Source organism: Salvia hispanica, chromosome 1, assembly GCF_023119035.1.
Source record: "Salvia hispanica cultivar TCC Black 2014 chromosome 1, UniMelb_Shisp_WGS_1.0, whole genome shotgun sequence".
Taxonomy (NCBI): domain Eukaryota; kingdom Viridiplantae; phylum Streptophyta; class Magnoliopsida; order Lamiales; family Lamiaceae; genus Salvia; species Salvia hispanica.
In genome coordinates, this window is record NC_062965.1 from 5103995 (window position 1) to 5123609 (window position 19615).

General features: G+C 32.8%; 2 protein-coding genes across 2 annotated transcripts; one reads left to right on the forward strand and one right to left on the reverse strand.

Annotated features, from left to right (window-relative positions):
• Window positions 1–4347: 4347 nt before the first annotated feature.
• LOC125200610 (tRNA-specific 2-thiouridylase MnmA) lies at window positions 4348–9002 on the reverse strand. Its single transcript, XM_048098288.1, has 10 exons — window positions 8509–9002; window positions 7685–7759; window positions 7219–7272; window positions 6513–6591; window positions 6305–6432; window positions 6096–6179; window positions 5857–5940; window positions 5504–5655; window positions 5213–5360; window positions 4348–4878 (listed from the first exon to the last, which is right to left on the reverse strand). Exons 1-10 carry the CDS (start codon window positions 8848–8850, stop codon window positions 4561–4563), a joined length of 1464 nt encoding a protein of 487 aa, XP_047954245.1. The 5' UTR covers window positions 8851–9002; the 3' UTR covers window positions 4348–4560.
• Window positions 9003–14418: 5416 nt separating this feature from the next.
• Window positions 14419–15585, forward strand: LOC125201776 (E3 ubiquitin-protein ligase ATL4-like). The gene has a single exon (XM_048100025.1). The coding sequence runs from the start codon at window positions 14437–14439 to the stop codon at window positions 15457–15459; it is 1023 nt and encodes a 340-aa protein (XP_047955982.1). The 5' UTR covers window positions 14419–14436; the 3' UTR covers window positions 15460–15585.
• Window positions 15586–19615: the final 4030 nt, after the last annotated feature.

Below are 19615 nucleotides of genomic sequence, written 5' to 3' on the forward strand. Positions count from 1 at the left end.
TTAACTTCATTTGTCTTAAAATTATTTGTGGGACATAATACATATCATGTCACATTGCTATTTAGTAAGGCTAGACTACTGAATATTTTCTCATAAAAATGAGTAAAGAATTCTATGTAAGTATATGCAATACAGACGCTATTAATTATATTCTTAGCAAAATAATGTTGAATTATAATTTGTTATACAGACATTTGTAAGGAAAGGCAATGATATATAATTATATATAACTCTTAATACTGAAGAAATGATGGCTTTTTTAAAGCTTTGTTGAGTTGCGAGGATCTGAAGTCTTGGTCCTTGAAATTTTGAAAACAATTTGTTTAAAAATTACTACCTTCTAGCTATATGTTCGATTTTTATTTTGTACTATTATATAAGGTCGTGTGTTGCTTCATTAAGCTTGCTAGAAGTAGTTTTGCATAAATTTAAAGGAATTTTGTCAATAAATTTTCATTGACAAAATCCTTTTTTATATGTTTTTTCTTGGACTACGGATCAAAAGATAACTTGACATTGTCATATTTCAATATAAAACAATAATTTCATACTTCATAATTGATATTTCTCAATATTGAAAAAGAGAAAAAATAAGTGAATTGAAATCAATTAGGATAACACTATAAAAAGATAACTTGACCATGTGTCATACGAATATTGTATTCAACTAGGATGGACACTCGAACTGACAAACACATTTTGGAATGGTGGTTGTGTCACATCGAATAGAACTCAACTTGGGATGTTTCAAACAATCTGAGCATACTGAAATTCCTTGTTGACTACATGAAGGACTTACAAATGAATCTATGCAAGTCATTGCTTTAGCATGCAATATTAATCCTCTTTCATCTGCAAAAATATAAGATTAATATTAAAATTAAGATTGTTAAACAAACAATATATTGATATTAGTAGTGTATAAAAATCAAACCTGGAATGAGAAAGCATAGAATAACCAGGAAAAGAAATTTCAGAGAAATAGATTGTTGGATCTTCATTTATGCAATCGATATCTAAACTTGGTTGCTATTGTCTGTAAATAATGTAATGTTAGTTTCTGTTTATATAGAGCCTAAAAATTATTTTTGGTGCTAAATTTTTAGTTTTTTTGTTGAGATTGATGTAATCGCAAAATCATGAATCTATATATTATATGCATTATTTGACCCCATATTTTTTATATGTAATATTACAAAAATTAAGTTTAGTTACTAAACATTTTAATTTTTTTGTGAAATTGATGTAATCATAAAAGTACGAGTCTATAATACCAAAATTATGAATCTATATACCATGTGCATAATTTAGGTAGAAAATCAACACTTTATTTTTCGTCGTACAGAGTAATATTTTGGGAACATAATTTAGGTCGAAACTAATGTCCTTGTGTAGCATTATTTTCATTCCTAATCAGTACAATAATAGACTTAGGGGTGAGAAAAAAAATCGAAAATCGAATATCTGAACCGAACCAAATCGAAATTTTAAAACGGTTCGGTTTTTCGGTTCGGTTCGGTTTTAAAAAAACCAAAAATTTGAATTATATTTTAAATATAAGAATGGGGTGCACTATGATCAATAAGTGAAATTCTGTCAAAAATCAAAGCAAATCTCAGCCCTTGGATTCTAAGATTGGATGGTTGTGATAATAATATTTGAGCTATATTATTACACTAAAAGCGTTACGTTATTAGCCGAGCTACATTATTAGACTACTCAATTTACATTATTAGACTAAAACGCGTTATATTATTAACCGAACTACATTAATAGAATACACAATCTACATTATTAGATGACACGTGACATTAATCTAACGGTTACATCACAAGATCTAATGACTGAGATTTGTTTTGATTTATTACAGAATTTCACTTATTAATTTGATCACATATTTATAATATTATATATATATATACTATATATATACATTCTATTAATTTAATATATTATATTATATATTCTTTTTAATATATTCTATATAATATTTTATTATTATTATTTATTCTATTAATTTTATATTTCATATATTACATTTGTATATAAAAAATATATAAAATAAAATATTATACATATATATATATATATTAATTTCGGTTTTTTTTTTCGGTTTTTCGGTTATTTAATATAATTTCGGTTTAGTTCGGTTTTTGAAGTTTGATTTCGTTTTGGGTTTTAAACTAAATTCAGTTTTTCGGTTTCAGTTTAGTTTGGGCAAAAAATCGAACCGAAATCCGAATGCTCACCCCTAATAATAGTGTTCCTTATTGTATATTCATTTATTTATGAAAGAAAATTTTGCTTGATACTAAAATTTTTTTTCTAAAGCAGCGTACTTCCACTTGGCCAATCATAAAAAGTGATCATATTGATATGAAAACATGTAAGCAATTCTATGTAAGTATTTTTTTTTTATTTATATCATAATTAATGAAATTTTAGTTTCCAAAAATTTCACGATGTATATATAACATAGTACTTATTTAATACTCCTTATTTAATTGTTTTTTTAAATAACATTTTGATTTTTCTCGATCTTTGACTATTAACAAAATGGGTAATTTGTCACTTAATTTATAAATTTGTGTCAAATGGTAGGTTTGTATATCAATTTTAAATTGCATATTAATTACCCCTTCATCCTGTCTCATGGATGGTCACTTTTAATGAACAATGAATAAGTAAAAGAGAATTAAAAAAAATGAATAAATATAAAACAGAAGTAGAAAATATGGATAAAGGACGAAAGTGAAATGAAAGTGTGGCTAGAATAGTGTTAATAGTATGAGAAAAACTTTCCATTTTTAGTCGTGACATCATGGATACCTTAAAATGAAAAAATAAGACTGATTTGCTTTAATACTTCAGTTAATAAAGATATTGACATTATGCATAGCTTGATGACTTATTTACATGATACTTTCAAATGTCAACCAAAATCATTGTATACCGTAAATAATATCATACTCCCTCCATCTTCTACAAAAAACTTTGAGGACAACACGAATTTAATAGAAGTATACCACATTAATAATAAGAGTGAACTGCATGAAATACCCCTAACATTTGCGGTTGTTGCACCAGTGACCCCTAACAAAAAAAAATACCACCACACGGGTCTAACATTTCATACAATCACAAACGAAGTAATTTTAGCCACTTTTGGGACCAAAATGCCCAAATGGCTGGAAGGGCAAATTAGTCTCATAACCCTCTCAAACCTGTCCCCTACTCTTGTCACCTCTACACTACTTGGAAGTGACTTGTCAAATCATGCAGATTTTGTTTCCACTTTAGAATGATTAGTAGACCAGGATATATTATTGTTTCCAATCATAAAAGTAGTAGTACTTCTTATCTACTACTATAATTTATTTTTCTCAACAGATTGAAAAAGTGAAAATACAAGCCAATTATTAAAATCAACTAGGGTGAACACTCGAACCTGCGAACACATTTGTATGAAATGGTACTTTTGTTGCATCGAATAGAACTAACTCAACTTATCTCACACATTTGGTGCATGCTTTGACTGTGTCCCACATGACGAACTTACATAGGAAGCTAAGCAAGTTCATGCTTCAACTCACGGTATTTTCGTCTACAAAAATAAAAGATTAATGTATTAAATTATGATTATCTAACAAAAACATATTGATATTATATAAAAATTCGAACCTGGAATGAGAAAACATAGGATAACTAGGAAAAGCTAGAAATTTCATCGAAATATATTGCTTCATCTTTCATGTGATCAATATCTAAAGTTGATTACTGTTGTTTGAAAACAACGTGATGTTGTGTTTATATATGGCTAACATTTACTTTTGGTGCTAAATCTTTTAGATTCTTGGTGAGACTGATATAATCTTAAAATTAAGATCTATGTGCATAATATAGGTCGAAAATCAACAATTCAACACCTTATTTTTGCTATGTAATAATGCAGAACTACTATTCCGCTACTATTTCGAGAACATATGCACTTTGTAGCATAATTTTCATTCCTAATTATACATAATACTATTTCTTATTCGTATATTCATTTATAACTAGAGATTATTTCGCTTGATAACTTTCCTATTCTATTTTTATATCTAAAGCAACGTATTTATTTCAATAACTACCCAACTTGGCCAATCATAAAATTGATCATATTGATCTGAAAACAGAGAAAATATTCGGTGGTCAAAGCATACCATATGGCAATATAACATGGTATGTCCAAATGGAATTAAAAGGCCCCACTAGATACACTCATTTTTGTATAAACATGGATATATTTAAGTTACCCTTGAAAAATGGAATATATTTAAAAATTTTGAACTAAATTTAAGTCGAGTATACAAGAAGCACAAAAAGTAGTAATATTGGAAATAGATTATGTCTATACATAAAACCTCCAATAGTTTGTCTACATATAAATAATTTCGATCGACTCTCTGTACCTTACTTCCATACTCCTAAGATTAAGCTATATATCTTATTTTGGGAACACATTCGAATAATATATGTAACCACTGCAATGATCTACAACACAGTCAAAAAATAACTGTTTCACTGATGAAGAATAGCTTCCTCCTCTTGCTTACTCTGTTCTACCACTTTTATCTTAACTGGCTTCCCCAGCTTCGACTTATCTTTCATTTTTGCAATCTCTAGAGCCTTACCACAAACGGGGAAGCCTTGGTCGTCCCATGACTCCAAAATCACACCAGATCCAATACAGCTCGACTCTTGGTAGAAGGCTGCAAACTGCCCAGCTGCCAGACCTTGATCATCTTCGTACAATTTCACAACTCCAATTTCATGACCGTCGTCTTCATCAACTTGTATAGCCAAATCACAATTGTATAATTTAGGCCCATGTCTAACCTGAAAAGGGTTTCACATCCACTGATTATTACACTAGCCTGTCTTAAGGTTGATACCGGCCACAAAAAGGGCTCAACTATTTCACTCTCAACTATTTCACTTCTTCCGAGTGAAATAGCAATCATTCGAAGTACTTCTTTTGTTACTATTTTGGAAACCCAAGGACTCAACTACATGGATGTAACATAGTAGTATACTATTTCCAACCCTTAGCAGGAAACTGTGGGAAAGGGATACTCAATTTAAAGTGAGATACTCGATCTCATAGACACATATAGAATTCCTATGTGAGGGGATCTCAACATAGTTTATAAATAGAGACAGATGTAAATACCTTGCACTGAAGTTGAGTGATCCTTGGAGGAGAACCGCTAAAAAATCTCAAGGACCCAACTCGAAATTGGCGTCTTCTTTTGTCAACAGAAAAATAGTTTCTTGATACAAATACTACATTATTTTCAATATCTTTTTCCACAACGTACCTGTGATCAAGTAATTAAAAAATCACAAATCTTACTAGTGTATTTGAAATGAGAAAGAGCGGCATTTAAGAAACTAGGGGCAATAAGTAAAGAAGTTTGTATCAAGCATGCGCCAACAGTCAGAACTTAAGGAGATTTCTTACCAAGGTCCACCAGGAAGACGTAACCCTTGACGTTGGCCAATTGTATAGAACCAAAAGCCTCGGTGATTCCCGAGGAAATCTCCGGTCTCAGCTTCTAGTATCAAACCTTCCTCCTCTCCAATGTGTCTAGCAACAAATTCGCTAAACTTAATCTGTGGCCAAGCACACAGGAATATTTATAATGCAGAATTTTGAACGATGATAAAAGGTTCATAACATATAGGGCGTGTAGGCAAGCCAGATGGCTAAACAGCTAGTGATTCAAAAATCTCTAGCAAATATCAAGTCGTTCGACAACAAACTTAATGTGCATGCATGATCTTCATAGATTTCTGCAAAGACGGCGAAACTACCTTTCCTAGAAAGCATATTCCTTGTGAATCCTTTCTGTCCTGGTTGGGCAATCCAAATATTTTGGCAAGCTGGCGCACTTCTTCCTATAAGGATCAATGTAAGTAGTTAAGTAATATAGGCAAAAAAATATAGTTAAAATATAGAGAAAAATAATCCATTGGAATCATAAAACAGCTTCTCGAGAAAACAAAATAGCATACGCGTTGTATGATATGGCCACATAAAATTCCAACCTGACCTTTTCAATGCATCCAAGAGGGAAGATAAGTCCTTTAAGCTGTGACTGTGAAAGGTGTGAAAGAAAGTATGTTTGATCCTTAACCTGAAACATAATTTAGGTAGATTGTGAGACTACTGACTACCTAAACAACAGTAAGAAGCTGACACCAGCTACTTTCAAATCATAAGGAACTAAAAGGTAAACACATGTTTTACCACTCAATTTACCATATCTTTTGACAATCTCAAAGCAGACAGCTCATCTTTGTTATCACTGTTTGGGTGAACAACCATTGCATAATGTCCAGAGGCAATGTAATCAAATGCCATACCACTTATGGCATCCACGAATGCACCTACAACAAAACAATTTATAAACTATACTAGCATTATAGCAAGCATAAGGAATGTGAATAAGGATGTTTTGCAGACATACCAAATTTTATTCTTGTATTACAGAGGACATCTGGGTTTGGAGTCCGGCCGTATCGATACTCATCTATTATGTAGGAAACCTGAAGATTAAACTTCATACATTATTCCCTTTCTTTAAAACTTCACTACTCTAGGTTTATTATTTTGTCAAATGAGTTACGGAGGAGCTAGCGGACTACACTAAGTATGAAGTATGGAAAAAATCAGGACAAAGCAGGACCCACTAATTTATGATTGCCATATGAAGACTTGGAAAAGGATGGTGGAGATACAGTATCTGGTATTCTCCAGTGTATGCCTATTAATTACACCTACACATAACAAAAACTTAAGGGCATAAGGGAAAAGTATATAAACTCGGGAAATATTGGTCCACGTCTAAGATTCTTCAGTCCAAAAAATAATTCCCCTATAAAATGCGCACATGCAAAAGATAATTTAGCTCAGAAACCCCAAAAAAAAGGAAAGCACGTGGAATTTCTTAAAGATGCTGGTTGCTGGTAGTGATATGTGAAGGGTTAAGTGTAGAACTAAACACCGAAGTCCAGAACCAGGAGCATACAACTTCACAATCGGAACTATGAGATTATCTGACTGATTGGTGGATGTTGAGATTGGCATATTGGCACTGCTAGTAAGAGCATACTGATTAACCTCAAGAAAGCTGAGGTCCTAAACAAGAAAAAGAAAATATACAAAATATTTACCACATTATTCCAGTATTCATCCGTCAAATGGACAACTTCCAGAGGTACATCAACCTGCAATAAAACATACACTACATTTAGTAATATCAACTTTAAAGATAACTACAAACTGGATTTGCCAAAGGACCTCTATTGCATTAAACAAACATGTGATTTATGCACCTATGCGGGGAAGATGATCATATTCATAAAATGATAGCACACCCTGTGCCAGTAGAAATGCATTTGCCACAAGGAAGTGTCAGGAGGACTTAAGAATGCTTTATCACTTCCATTATCTAGTCCAACATACACCACTGTGTGAACAGAAAAATTATTACTGGTCTTAATGCATCTTTAAATTAGTTTTTCTGGATATATGTATTTCTCATTCTCATAATAGCAAAAATGAACAAAAGCGGAAGGTTTAATACGCATGCTATGGCAAACATATAAATCACATCATTCAAATACACAGAAACATAACCTGATCACAAACAGCCTTTGCATATCTCAAATCTTCTTCCCATGGGCACTCAGTCCAGAAGTTCTCAAAGTCTTCCTATAATAAAGATAATATCGCACAATAAGTAGAACTGACATTTGTTTTAAAAGCGTGACAAATAGGTAAAGTATAAAGGTCACACAAAGGGACTAAAATAGTGAACTTTAGACAATTATTCTCAATAAACAGAAGCCTGCATGGATTGGATACACTTTCACAAGCATGAGTGCATGACTAACCTATAATAAATAGCCTGAGGTATGGCCTAGTTACAGAAAATCGAAAAAGGATAAAGTTTCCCCAAGGGCAACGGAATGTAGGGCGTAAACCAGAAAAACAACAGCTTCGGGCATAAATCGTTTTATAACTATACATAGGTAAAAGCATTCTGAGTTTTAAAGTTAGAGTTGCCTCATATCAAAATTAAGCTTTCTAGAGAAACGACTCTTTTATTAGCTTATATCGACCTGCATATAGTTGATTTTGACTCCAGGTTATTATTAATCAGATAACTAGATGGCAATAAATTTATCAGGCATCAAAATATGAAGAAATCATACAATTGCAGCTACTTTATCACCATACTCCTCTTGAACACCCTAACTGGTAAATTGGTATCAAGTTAAAGCAATCCATTCCCTCAATTCATGTTTGAAAACCATACAAACTGAGCTTAAATGAGAAAAACATAACAATTTAACAGCAATTAACCACGAATAACCGACAATTGGATATTATTAGCAAGGGCATAATCAATTGACTACACAATTAAAATTAAAAATGATAGAAATGGAGAGCACACAAACTTGGAACCAGATCTTGAGGTAGAAGGCGGTGCAGGAATGGCCAGCCGCGTGGAGTAGGCGGAGAGCGACGCTGCTGTCTACGCCGCCGCTGAGAAGTACAGCTACTTTGAGAGGCTTCTTTTCCGGCAACGAACACGATAAGTAGCAGGGCTCAATAGCTGTGGCGGCGGCGGAGGTAGAGCAGAGCGGGCTCAGAGTCGAAAAACGAGACAGGAGCTTGAGAGAGGGTAGAGAGAGAAGGCGGCGGAGAGCAGGAGCAGCAAGGGGAAGACTACGGCGGAGGGGTTTATGTGGGAAGTAGAGAGAGAAAGTGGACGCAATCAGCGTTGTCCTCGACAGCATTGTTGCTCGCAAATCCCTAATAAATGAGTCGCCGTTACAGTCATCCAAGAGGATTTTGAAAATTTACAAGAATGCGCCGGTGCCGGCGGCGAAGGAGAAGAATTGGGCGGCGGAGAAATCTGTTACTCAACGGAGATATGTTTTTTTTTTGTTTGTCGACTAAAATGGGCTTCATTTGGGCTTCCAATTAATCAATTAAATGGGCTGGACAATGGCTCGAGAATATGCTAAAATTTGAGATATTATTCTACAGTTTGTTGTTTTTATTTCAAATTTATGCAATTCACAATTTATAATATTTATATTTCTAATAAAATGTTAATACATTTTATTAATTTTATTGATAGTGTGAAATGTGTAAATAAAATGGAGAGTGGGATGGCATAAGTTTCATTTATGATGCAATTTAATTCTCTGAAAATATGCCGTCTTGCAGAAATAATACTAAGTCAAATTAAGGCTTGAGTAAAATGATTGTCGCACAAAAGGGGGCCAGATTTAAATGATTCCACCGTTACTATCCAATATGAGTCAAAAATAAATTCACACACTTGCTGTTTGACCCATCATCAATTTCTTCGATTTCCATTTGGTACAAGGAAATGAGGAATTGCAATGAAATTAGAATTAGTTCTTAAACTTTGCTTAGTGATCCTTATTCTTTTTAAAGTATCATTAGACGTCTCTGAATTTTGATGTAATATCGATGGAAAGACTTTTGTACTTTGTGAACTTTTTTTGGGATCAAAATGTCTTTCAGTTTAAAGAACAGAGATCAGAGATCGCAAATGATATTTTTAAATGAACATAAATTTAAAAGACACACCACAGTAAACTCGAACTCGAAAACTTTAGCCCCGAATATTACCATGCTCTAACACCAGGCGAACTCACATGTATAATTACAAGCCCTTAGTATTATTTTAAGTTACTGCAGCAAAATACATTATAAGCATGCTTTGAGGAGCACTAATTTGTAAAATCACAAAATATTTATTTGAAAAAAGAAAGAATTGGTGCGTTTATGCAGGTGTCGTAGCATGCTAGGCTTGTTACAGAAGCAATATTATTACATAGCGTGCTTATGTTAGTGGATTTTTGCGACAACGTTACCATATAATAATATACTAGTACAAAACTGCAATATGTTTCCTAATGTGCATATTGATGCAAGTACTAAAATAACTTAATTTTATCATAATCATGACATTGATGAATTCAAGATATGATATGTACATATATTCTTTTCAAATATAAAATTCTCGATTCGCAGATTTAATAGAGCACATGAAAATATAACTCGTTCAAATTAGTCAATGATTCATAGAAAATACTCATTTTGAAATGAATGATTCAATCAAATAAGTATCATCATGACTTTAAGTAGTCAATTATATGTTGATGCCTTTCAATTTTGCAAACAACATTTTTAGATTCCTAAGCTTTTAATATTCTTTTCTTCTCCTAATATTATACTTCCTATAAAAACATTTTTTCTATCTAATTGCTTAGAATAAATACTTTTCTTATAAATATAATAAACAGCTCTAGTTTAGCTTAGTTCGGAATGTTCTTTCCTACCCAAGAAGTATAAAAGACTTCAAAAATAAGATGCATTGCAAAAAATACATTTTTGAGGTATCTCTAATTGTAAATGTAGCATACGAAATATTGGTGTAGTAATATATCATCGTTCAAAAATTAAACTACACCGAAAACAAAAATTATTTTAGATTAACCAAAGTTTTACATTTACTACTTTTGATCATGAGTACTATAAACATTAACTTCAACCGACAATTTTAGCGACTTAGACAAGTTGTTAGATAGTAATTAACATCTTGGCATTAAATATGAAATACATAAACAAATAAAAAGAATTGCACATGATATCATAACATTAAAACTTATATGTGCTTTTTTAATGGGTTGTTGCTATGAACATTTGAGAAATAATGAATAAGTTATCATGAAATAAATTACTATTAATATTCTACCTACATATCATGAGTATAATTATTTTTACATAATTGAAGAGGTGATGAGAGGGAGGGTGAAATATTATATAGGGAGTTAACTACTGCGCCGGCGTGCACGGGTAATTACACTATTCAATTAATAGGAGTATCTTTCTAACTAATTGCTGCACTTTTTATTTCCTACCAAATTTATTAAAATTGGGGGTTGCACTTAATATAATTTTGGGAAAATTTCCAAATCAATTACGAAAGAAGGTCCTTTTGCACGTTCCACATTTCTTTCAAATCTAAAAAATGGAACACGAAATATGAAATTTTTGCAATCATCTCATTCTTCCATTTTTTGTGAATTACGAGCTGATATGGCAACTGATTTAAAATACGTGAATGAAACGATATTAAAAATAAATAATTAAAAATGTTGTTGCCTTTTAGATTACTTGGACAGCCGACAACAAGGTTCACATGTCGCATAAACAATTATTGCACAAAACAATAGCTCAAATTTTGAGCAAAGGATCAAAGATTTCGATTAGTATGATTATTTTGGCATATAATTTGGATAACTTTTAGGATAATGGTGCAATTATGCAGCCTTCAATATATTCTATGAAGCTTACTTTCCAAAAGCCAAAGTTGCCCAACCAAGTCAAACTTCCTAAACTTTTGTACTCTAGTTTTGCACTTAACTTCTCAATTACTTATTCTGCAAAAATATATATCATGGGCTTTCTAGATTGACTCATACACATAAAAAGGTCTAGATTAGATTAGCCATTAAGGAAAAGATATTTTGATGATTCTCGATGGACTGAATTAGGAATTCACTTTTAATTTTTGTGGTATTGTTGTGCATCCATCACATTCAAGTTCAAATAGGATGAATACATCGTAATTTATCTCGTTTTCAAATTTATTTAGGAGTTGCACTTACATGTTATGGTATGTTTCAAAGTAAATCAATGTGTACTATCGGGATTATCGACATACATAATCCGTCAGTATTCTGATAGGGGGCGTCCGACATATATTGACATCTAGGGACAAGCCATTACTGACGGTTGACGCCTTTGATACTTCTTTGGTTATTCTTTCGATTATAAGGCCATATGCGATATCACTTATCTACTTGTATTATGTTGTTAATCATGATTACCACCTGATTTTCAGGATTTATCAATTATATATTTTAGTGGTAAATCAACCTTTTATTATTATTGATATGTTTTCGTTAAGCAAGGCAAGTATGCCCACCTTTTTCCATGGATTAGTACACACACAAAAGAAAGGAGTAATTACTCAATCATAACATATTATATATATGCCATCCCACGGCAGTAAAGTAATTAAACCATTGCATCCACATATTACTGCATAATATAGTTAAATACAGAACCTAGTACAAAATTAAATAGTAATTGAATATGCACATGTATGGTAATTTAAGGTCATTAATTAGACTCAATTCAACTTTTTGACTTATAAGTTGTGACTGTAATGTCTTATATCTACATTGTACTTAATACTAATATCTACTATCAACCGGGTGCATTATTTAATGTAGATTTGGTATAATGTGTCATGAAAAAATATAATACTAGTACTTTTTTCGATTAAATTTATATCTCACTGAATTTTATCTTTATTGAGGAGCAGCAAAAGATACTGCACTGTTTTACAGTGTTAAGGCTTCGTATATGGTTTAACTATAATTTTTACTAAATAAAATTATAAGTTGATAGAAAATAAAGACAAAATAAGATTACTACCAAAGAATAATTCGATAAATTAAGTATATGTGAAATGAATAACAAGCTATAAAATTTAATCGCCTCAATTGGTAGTATTTGGTGGACCCAAAGTAAAAATGACGAGACACCTCTAAATTTAGTTAGATTTTTATTTCGTGTATGCAATATTTCATGGGAAGATTAGATATTGGTCGGTCTCTCTTTGACCTCTCTTTTACCATGACGTTCAATTACAGAAATGGAAAAATAGTAAATTTTAAATTATATTTTCGAGGACACTGACTTGATTTTCTTCCCCTAACATTAGATTTAAATTAATGTAATTAATAAATTCAGTTAGCAATTCGATTTTGGGTGTACGAACCGGTGCAATTCGAGTGTTTGAATAACAAGATTGATGAAAAAAATACAAACGATTTATTTATATCGACTATGATCCTAATAATACCACAACTCCTCAACTATAGGAGGCTCACAAATATCATCCAACTGTGATTTATATCTAATTTTTCTGCTTAGTGGAACAAAGAAAGTTAGACAAACTCATACACTTTATGTTCAATAGAATAAATTAAGTTGAAACGATTTCAATTGCTATTTTAATCCAACAAAAAAAAAAAAAAACAAGAAATAGCAATGTACCGTAACACCCCCCTAAAATATTGAAGCGGTGCCTTACTTTTGTAATCAAAATTTTAGGTAAAAAATCAATTTGCTTTTAAATTAATAATTTTTGCTTTTAAAGAAACCAAATCAATTATCAACATTTCATTTTTAATCATTTTCTTTTAAATTAATAATTAATATCGACAATGTGAAATTATATTCATTAGCTCTATAAATTCAACCATTTGAAATTATTATTTACCATGTACAATTTGATCGCACCCATCTATATACCAAAATGATTCAATATCTAGTTATAAATTAAGAAGCGATTATAATAAATTTTAAAATTTCCAGGGGATCTTTACACTTTTACGAATTTGTGACCTAAATTCATAATCTTTAAAGATTACTCCCTCCGTCCCACATAATTTTACCCAATATTTCATTTTAGTTCGTTCCACATAATTTTACCCATTTCACTTTTACCATTTTTGGTAGTGGACCTAAAAATATTCTAAAAATAGAATCCTCATCCTACCAATCTTTCCAACTAAACTTTCTATTATATTTTTTAAAATCCGTGCCAAGTTAAACTGTATAAAATTATGTGGGACGGAGGGAGTATATTACTAGGATTTAGTTTCCCTTTTTCAGTTTACAGCAACGATTATTATGTAAATATAATATCAAAATTGGAAAAAAGAATCCACCATGCTACATCAGCACCTCAACAAAACCATATTGCTAAACCAAACCCAAGAATTAACTCCAAAACCGAACCATTCAAATTTCATTTAATTTAATCTCTTTACCAATTGCCCTGAAACATAGAAGCCTTTTAATAACCCCACCACCACACTGATCCATCTCTTTTCTGTTTTTATTTGCACCCAAATTTCATTTAATTCCATCTACTCCCTCTTTAATTCTGCACTTGCACCAGTCACAATTTAATCTATTTTTGCACATTAATTTAGCCAATAAATTCTCATTAGTAGAGTTAGTATAACACCCCATTCACTGGATATTGTATTTAAACAGATGAAATATTCGAATAAAGAAAAAATCACTTAAAATGGAAGAACGTCATTAATGCGTATCTTAAATTCTTTGAATCAGATAGTTTTGGCGTGTAAACCCCGACACGTGCGAGTCTCACGTGCCACCTCACCCTCAATAAGTATTAACTCCTCCGTCCCCATCAATATCTCTCTCTCGTGATCGAAATCCCCAAATTTTTCCCCCAAATGTCCGCTCCACCGCCGCCCGCCACCATCGTCTACGGCGGCGCCTCCGTCATCACGCAAATGCCGCAATTTCCGCCGCCGTATATAGACACGTCGTCTCCGTCGTCTTCCTCCTCAACCGACGACGTCTCGTGGTCGTCCATAGTGTTAATCATAATCATCATCGCCTCCGCCCTAGTTATTTCGGCGTCAATCTATCTCCTCCTCCGCCTCCTCTCGAAGCGCATCCATCACACTGACTCCGTCGCCGACGACGACGACGTCGTCGTCTCCAGCCAGCCGCAATGCCACGTGGCGGCGGCGCCGGCGAGCAATCTGCTCGATTCTCTCCCGCTCTTCACGTTCCGATCGGTCACCGGAAATCTCAGCGGCGGCGGCGACTGCGCCGTGTGCCTGTCGAAATTCGAGCCGCACGATCAGCTCCGCCTGCTGCCGATCTGCTGCCACGCGTTCCACGCCGATTGCATCGACGCGTGGATCGTATCCAATCAGACGTGCCCGCTCTGCCGCTCCGCCGTGATCGCATCCGATTCCGAATTGCTCGATAAAATCCTCCTCAATCAGAGCCGCGGCATTAATTCCGGCGACGGAAACGGCAGCAGCGGCAGTTTCCGCATCGAGATCGGAAGCATCAGCCGCGGCGGCAGCGCCGCCGCCGAGGCGGCGGAACGAGAGCGGCGCTCGTACTCCATAGGCTCGTTCGAGTACATCGTCGACGATAACGGCTACGAGGTCTCGGCAGGATCCGTGACTCATCGCAGCAATTCGGCGGACAAGGACTCCTCCGCCGGAATTCCGACGCCGGGAGAGGCGCTCGCGGCGGAAGTATCCAGCGGCAGGAATTGGCTGAGGGATTATATGGACAGGCTGGCATCGGCGTCGTTGAGAAGCTCTGGGAGATTCTTCTCAGGCAGCAGCCGGCGGAGCGAGCCTGTCGTCGCCGCCGCCGTGGTCGACGATCTGGAGGCGAACCGCGCCGGAGAGGAGATCAGTGAGATGTTCCGGTGGCTTTCCGGGATATGAAATGTAAATTTTCCAATAGTTAGGGGTAATTTAGTAATTCTTGTTACATAAACTTGACGTTTTCCCGCAGAAACTCCATATGTTGAGGACGAATACAATTCTTTTTTATTTTATTTTATGTATATTTGTTCAAATTATCTTTATTCGAATATTTCATCAAATTTGTAAAGCCCATCTTCCAAATTTAATTATCTTTACTACAGTAAGTACTAATAGTATTAAATTCAGTTGTCATTCAAGAAGTGGTAAAGTGGAAGACTGGAAAATTTTGATAGTGAAATTGCATGTTCCTATTTAATGAAACTTTAGTCAAGATTTCCAACGAAATATTTGCTCTAATTAGTTAACCAAAACTAAGCAGCAAATCACACCTGTCTGTTCAGTGGATGATGTTTGAAATTTAAATAATTTGGAAAAAAGGAGAAAGTATTTCACATTTTGATTGGTATTGATATTAGTAGGTGCAACATGAATAGGTGATAATAAAAGAGTAAATGGTCGACTTTGTCCTATCATTTTAGATATTTATATGAAAACGTTTCACGGTTTAGGTTATTATTTTTAATATTCACAGCTTCATTTTTGGGAATAAAATATAATGCAAAAAACTACTCTGCTATCGGATTTTTGATGTGACAACCAAAGTTACGCGTTGAATTGAGTAATCGGATGTAATTTTGGATGATTAATTTGTAATATCGATTGTCACATTGGTATTCCAAATTATGTAAAAAAATTTTGAAGGACATTTTATTCCCTAAAATGAAACGAAGAATATTAAATTATACTATTAACCAGTGTGATATTTTCGGATAGATGACCCAAAACAATATGACAAAATCCATAAACAAAAACAATCTCCTTTGGTAAATGGAGAAAAAGGACAGGAAGGATATTTGCTGTTATCTCAAATAGTAGTTTTATAAGCTCAACATTCCTTTTCAACCAACTATGTTCTACTTACATGTGACATTAATCCTCGCTTTATTTTATTTAGGTCATCTAAAATATTGGTCCAGCCCCTAACTTGTCTTAATATATTTATTTACCCCACAAACATGGATCTATCTTGTTATGGGAGTGCACCCTGTCATTCTCTCCATGTAGTGACATCTTCGTGCACAATTTTTAAATCTTTAGTTCATTATTCTAGTCGACCACTAGAGTTTTTGATCCTAGGTTTATACTTGTAACACAACATAATGTACTATCATTTTGGGATTTAAAACCAAATAGTCGTAGTTAATATTTCTCTCTCGACCGCAATTTGTGCTAATTACTACTCATCGTATAATTATTTAGGTCCACTATAACTTTTTAGGAGTATCTGTATTTCTAATAAAAAGATGCAAAGAGAGAATTTTGTTTCAATCGTCATTTTTTTCTTTTGTCTCCCTCTTTTGTGCCGAGTAATCTATTATTACTATTCACATGTAATTTATAAAATATCATTAAATACTATCCCACATTATGATTATTAAATACACTAAGATTTTAATATTTAAGTGAGTATAAATATATTACAGCATATTAATTAATAATATTCATTTTTTTCCCTTTAATAACACATCATGCATCTCCTACTTACTTCAAGAGCAAGTCCATTTTCTTAATAAAGAGTCCATTTTTCTATTAAACATGCACTTAACATAGACTTCATAACATAATTAACCCAATCGGCACTTTTAATGAAACATTTATAAACTGATCATGATATAATATATTGGTTGCGAAATTATCACGACTCAATTGAATAATGATAAGTGCAAAAAGGCTTTGCAGAGAATATGCATTCCCTAATGTATCTTCATGAGGAAGCACGCAGCCACACACACTTTCTAGGTTTAAGTTCTTTGAGGAAAAACATGATTTAGAGCATAAAAAACACAAGAGAAGTATATATTATGTTGTTGATCCAACAGGAAAAAGTAAGAGCTTTTGCAAAAAATTATATCTTAAAATAGTAGAATTAGTTATAGCAATTTACTTGTCTTACACGCATCACAATGCCTTTCTTTCTCCATATTTTCTCAGCAAAAGAGCCTCTCTCTCTGTCCAAAAATTAAAGCCAAATTCGCCCACCAAACTTTATATTTCCGCACCGCACGGACCATGTCTTTTCTTTTATTAAAAACGATTAATTAATTAAAAAAATTCAAGCAAAAATAGAAATATATATATAACTACTTATATATTGCTTCGATAACAATTACTGACGATTAATAGGGATGCTTTTAAAACGATTACCTACGATCAACAAATCCCTTTTGAAACGCTTAATAGGGATGCTTTTAAAAAGCGTCTCAAGATTAACTTACCGACGCTCTCTCATTGCGTCCTTATTCTAATTTGGCACGCCACGGATTAAGACGCTTTTTAAAGCGTAGGTGATATATTTAACAACGCAAAATAGCGTCCTTAATTGAATAAAAAAGCGTCTTTATCTGTAACTTTTTTTTTAGTGAATAATCTTTTTGCAATGTTAAGTTTATAAAATGTGACACATGTATAGATCTCTCTTACTAGTAATGGATTGAGGGTTCACGTCACTCAACATGCATAGAAATGTGTGCTGTATGTGTAACTCAAAAAATACGAAACATGCATATGTGTCGTATTTTTTACTCTAACACTACAGGAAATAAAAACTCATCAACAATCAATACTAATTGATAAATCGGTAACATTTAATCGTGGCCACCAAAATATAGATCGGATGGTTAATAATCGGTCTTAGTTATACGTTACATGGTGTATATGAATTGTTATCACAAAATACGGCACATGTATGTACAATTGTACTATCTCAAAGACAACTACAAGAAATAAAAATTCCAACTGATTAAACACTCATTGAAATTTAGCTGTGTTGTAGTGGATATTGTAAAATAATGCAATTTTAAATTTTCAACTCCATTATGCTAACTAAAAAAATAAATAGTTTATACATAGGTATTAAATATGATGGAAGAATCTATGACTATGAAGAATGCCAGCAAAATAAGTTAGGTGATTGATGTAGTGCCTAAGTTGAGGGGAATGTGGCAGCACTTATGCATGTGGCACAATTTGAGGGATTAGGGTTTTAAATGGTGGACTTTGCATAATAGATATATTTTCCCATTTACAAGTGATCACACACAACTAAGTATTAGTTGGATTTTGGTAGGATTTCTGCTAATGGAAGTTGTTTCTTAAGTCAACTCCCTCATTTGACGAGAAAACAAAAAATTGAGTTGATTATATTAAATTAAATCAGCACTATCTTTGTTACGTTTGAATCACTGATATTCATTGTTTGTGATTTCCTGATGTCAAATTACATTAAATTCATTCAATTAATTCACATACACTATGTAATAATGCATCAAGATACACTTACACTACATAAAAACAAAGTTTATTTCTTCTAAAATCATATTCATGGACATTTTGAAGGCATGCTATAAAAAAGGCCAAGGCCCAACAAATTAAATGGTACTACGAGGGAGTACTTGAAAATGAAATGTTGGTGGGTATATCTCAGAAATGAATTTCCTATAGATTCAAGAAAATGGCCTAGATAAAAAGAGAGAGAACAAACCAACTTCTTAATCTATAAAAAAAGAAAACAGAGTGATGATACTGGTTTTTTCAACGTATTATTCTTCCCGGAACACCAACTCGTACATGAAGGCAGCCAAAAACCTGATCCACTAGCGCAGCAGTGTGAAGTAACGAAGACAAGGATAAAAATAAAAATAAAAGAAAATAATTTTAATTTTTTATATAAAAATATTTAGATATTATATGGTTGAAATATCTAGATATTATCTTAATCTAGATGTTATGTAGTACTAGTAGAATATAGAATTATATAAGAATTATTTATATGTAGATATTATGTGATAAGATCTCTATATTTTGCTATAAAAAATCTAGATATATAATATAAAATAAAAGAGTAAAAAATTCTAGAATATAGAAAGAATGTGTCTATATATAAGAATGTTTTGTATCATCTTACACAAGTTGAGAAGTGAAATGGTCTAAGTTTATATAAATCTCTTAATTTCTTACATACATTTGACACCATTGCCCTTTAATAGGAGCATTGTTACTTGAATTTTATGAAATAAGAAATACAAAATATAGTTAGTCAACATATGGTTGTATA

Coding starts and splice junctions, on each gene's coding strand:
- LOC125200610 (XM_048098288.1), bottom strand. CDS start 8,850: ATGCTGTCGAGGACAACGCTGATTGCGTCCACTTTCTCTCTCTACTTC. Junction 6,180..6,304: donor TGAGATTGTCAAAAGATATG/GTAAATTGAGTG, acceptor ATTATGTTTCAG/GTTAAGGATCAAACATACTT. Junction 5,361..5,503: donor CGTCTTCCTGGTGGACCTTG/GTAAGAAATCTC, acceptor ACTTGATCACAG/GTACGTTGTGGAAAAAGATA.
- LOC125201776 (XM_048100025.1), top strand. CDS start 14,437: ATGTCCGCTCCACCGCCGCCCGCCACCATCGTCTACGGCGGCGCCTCC.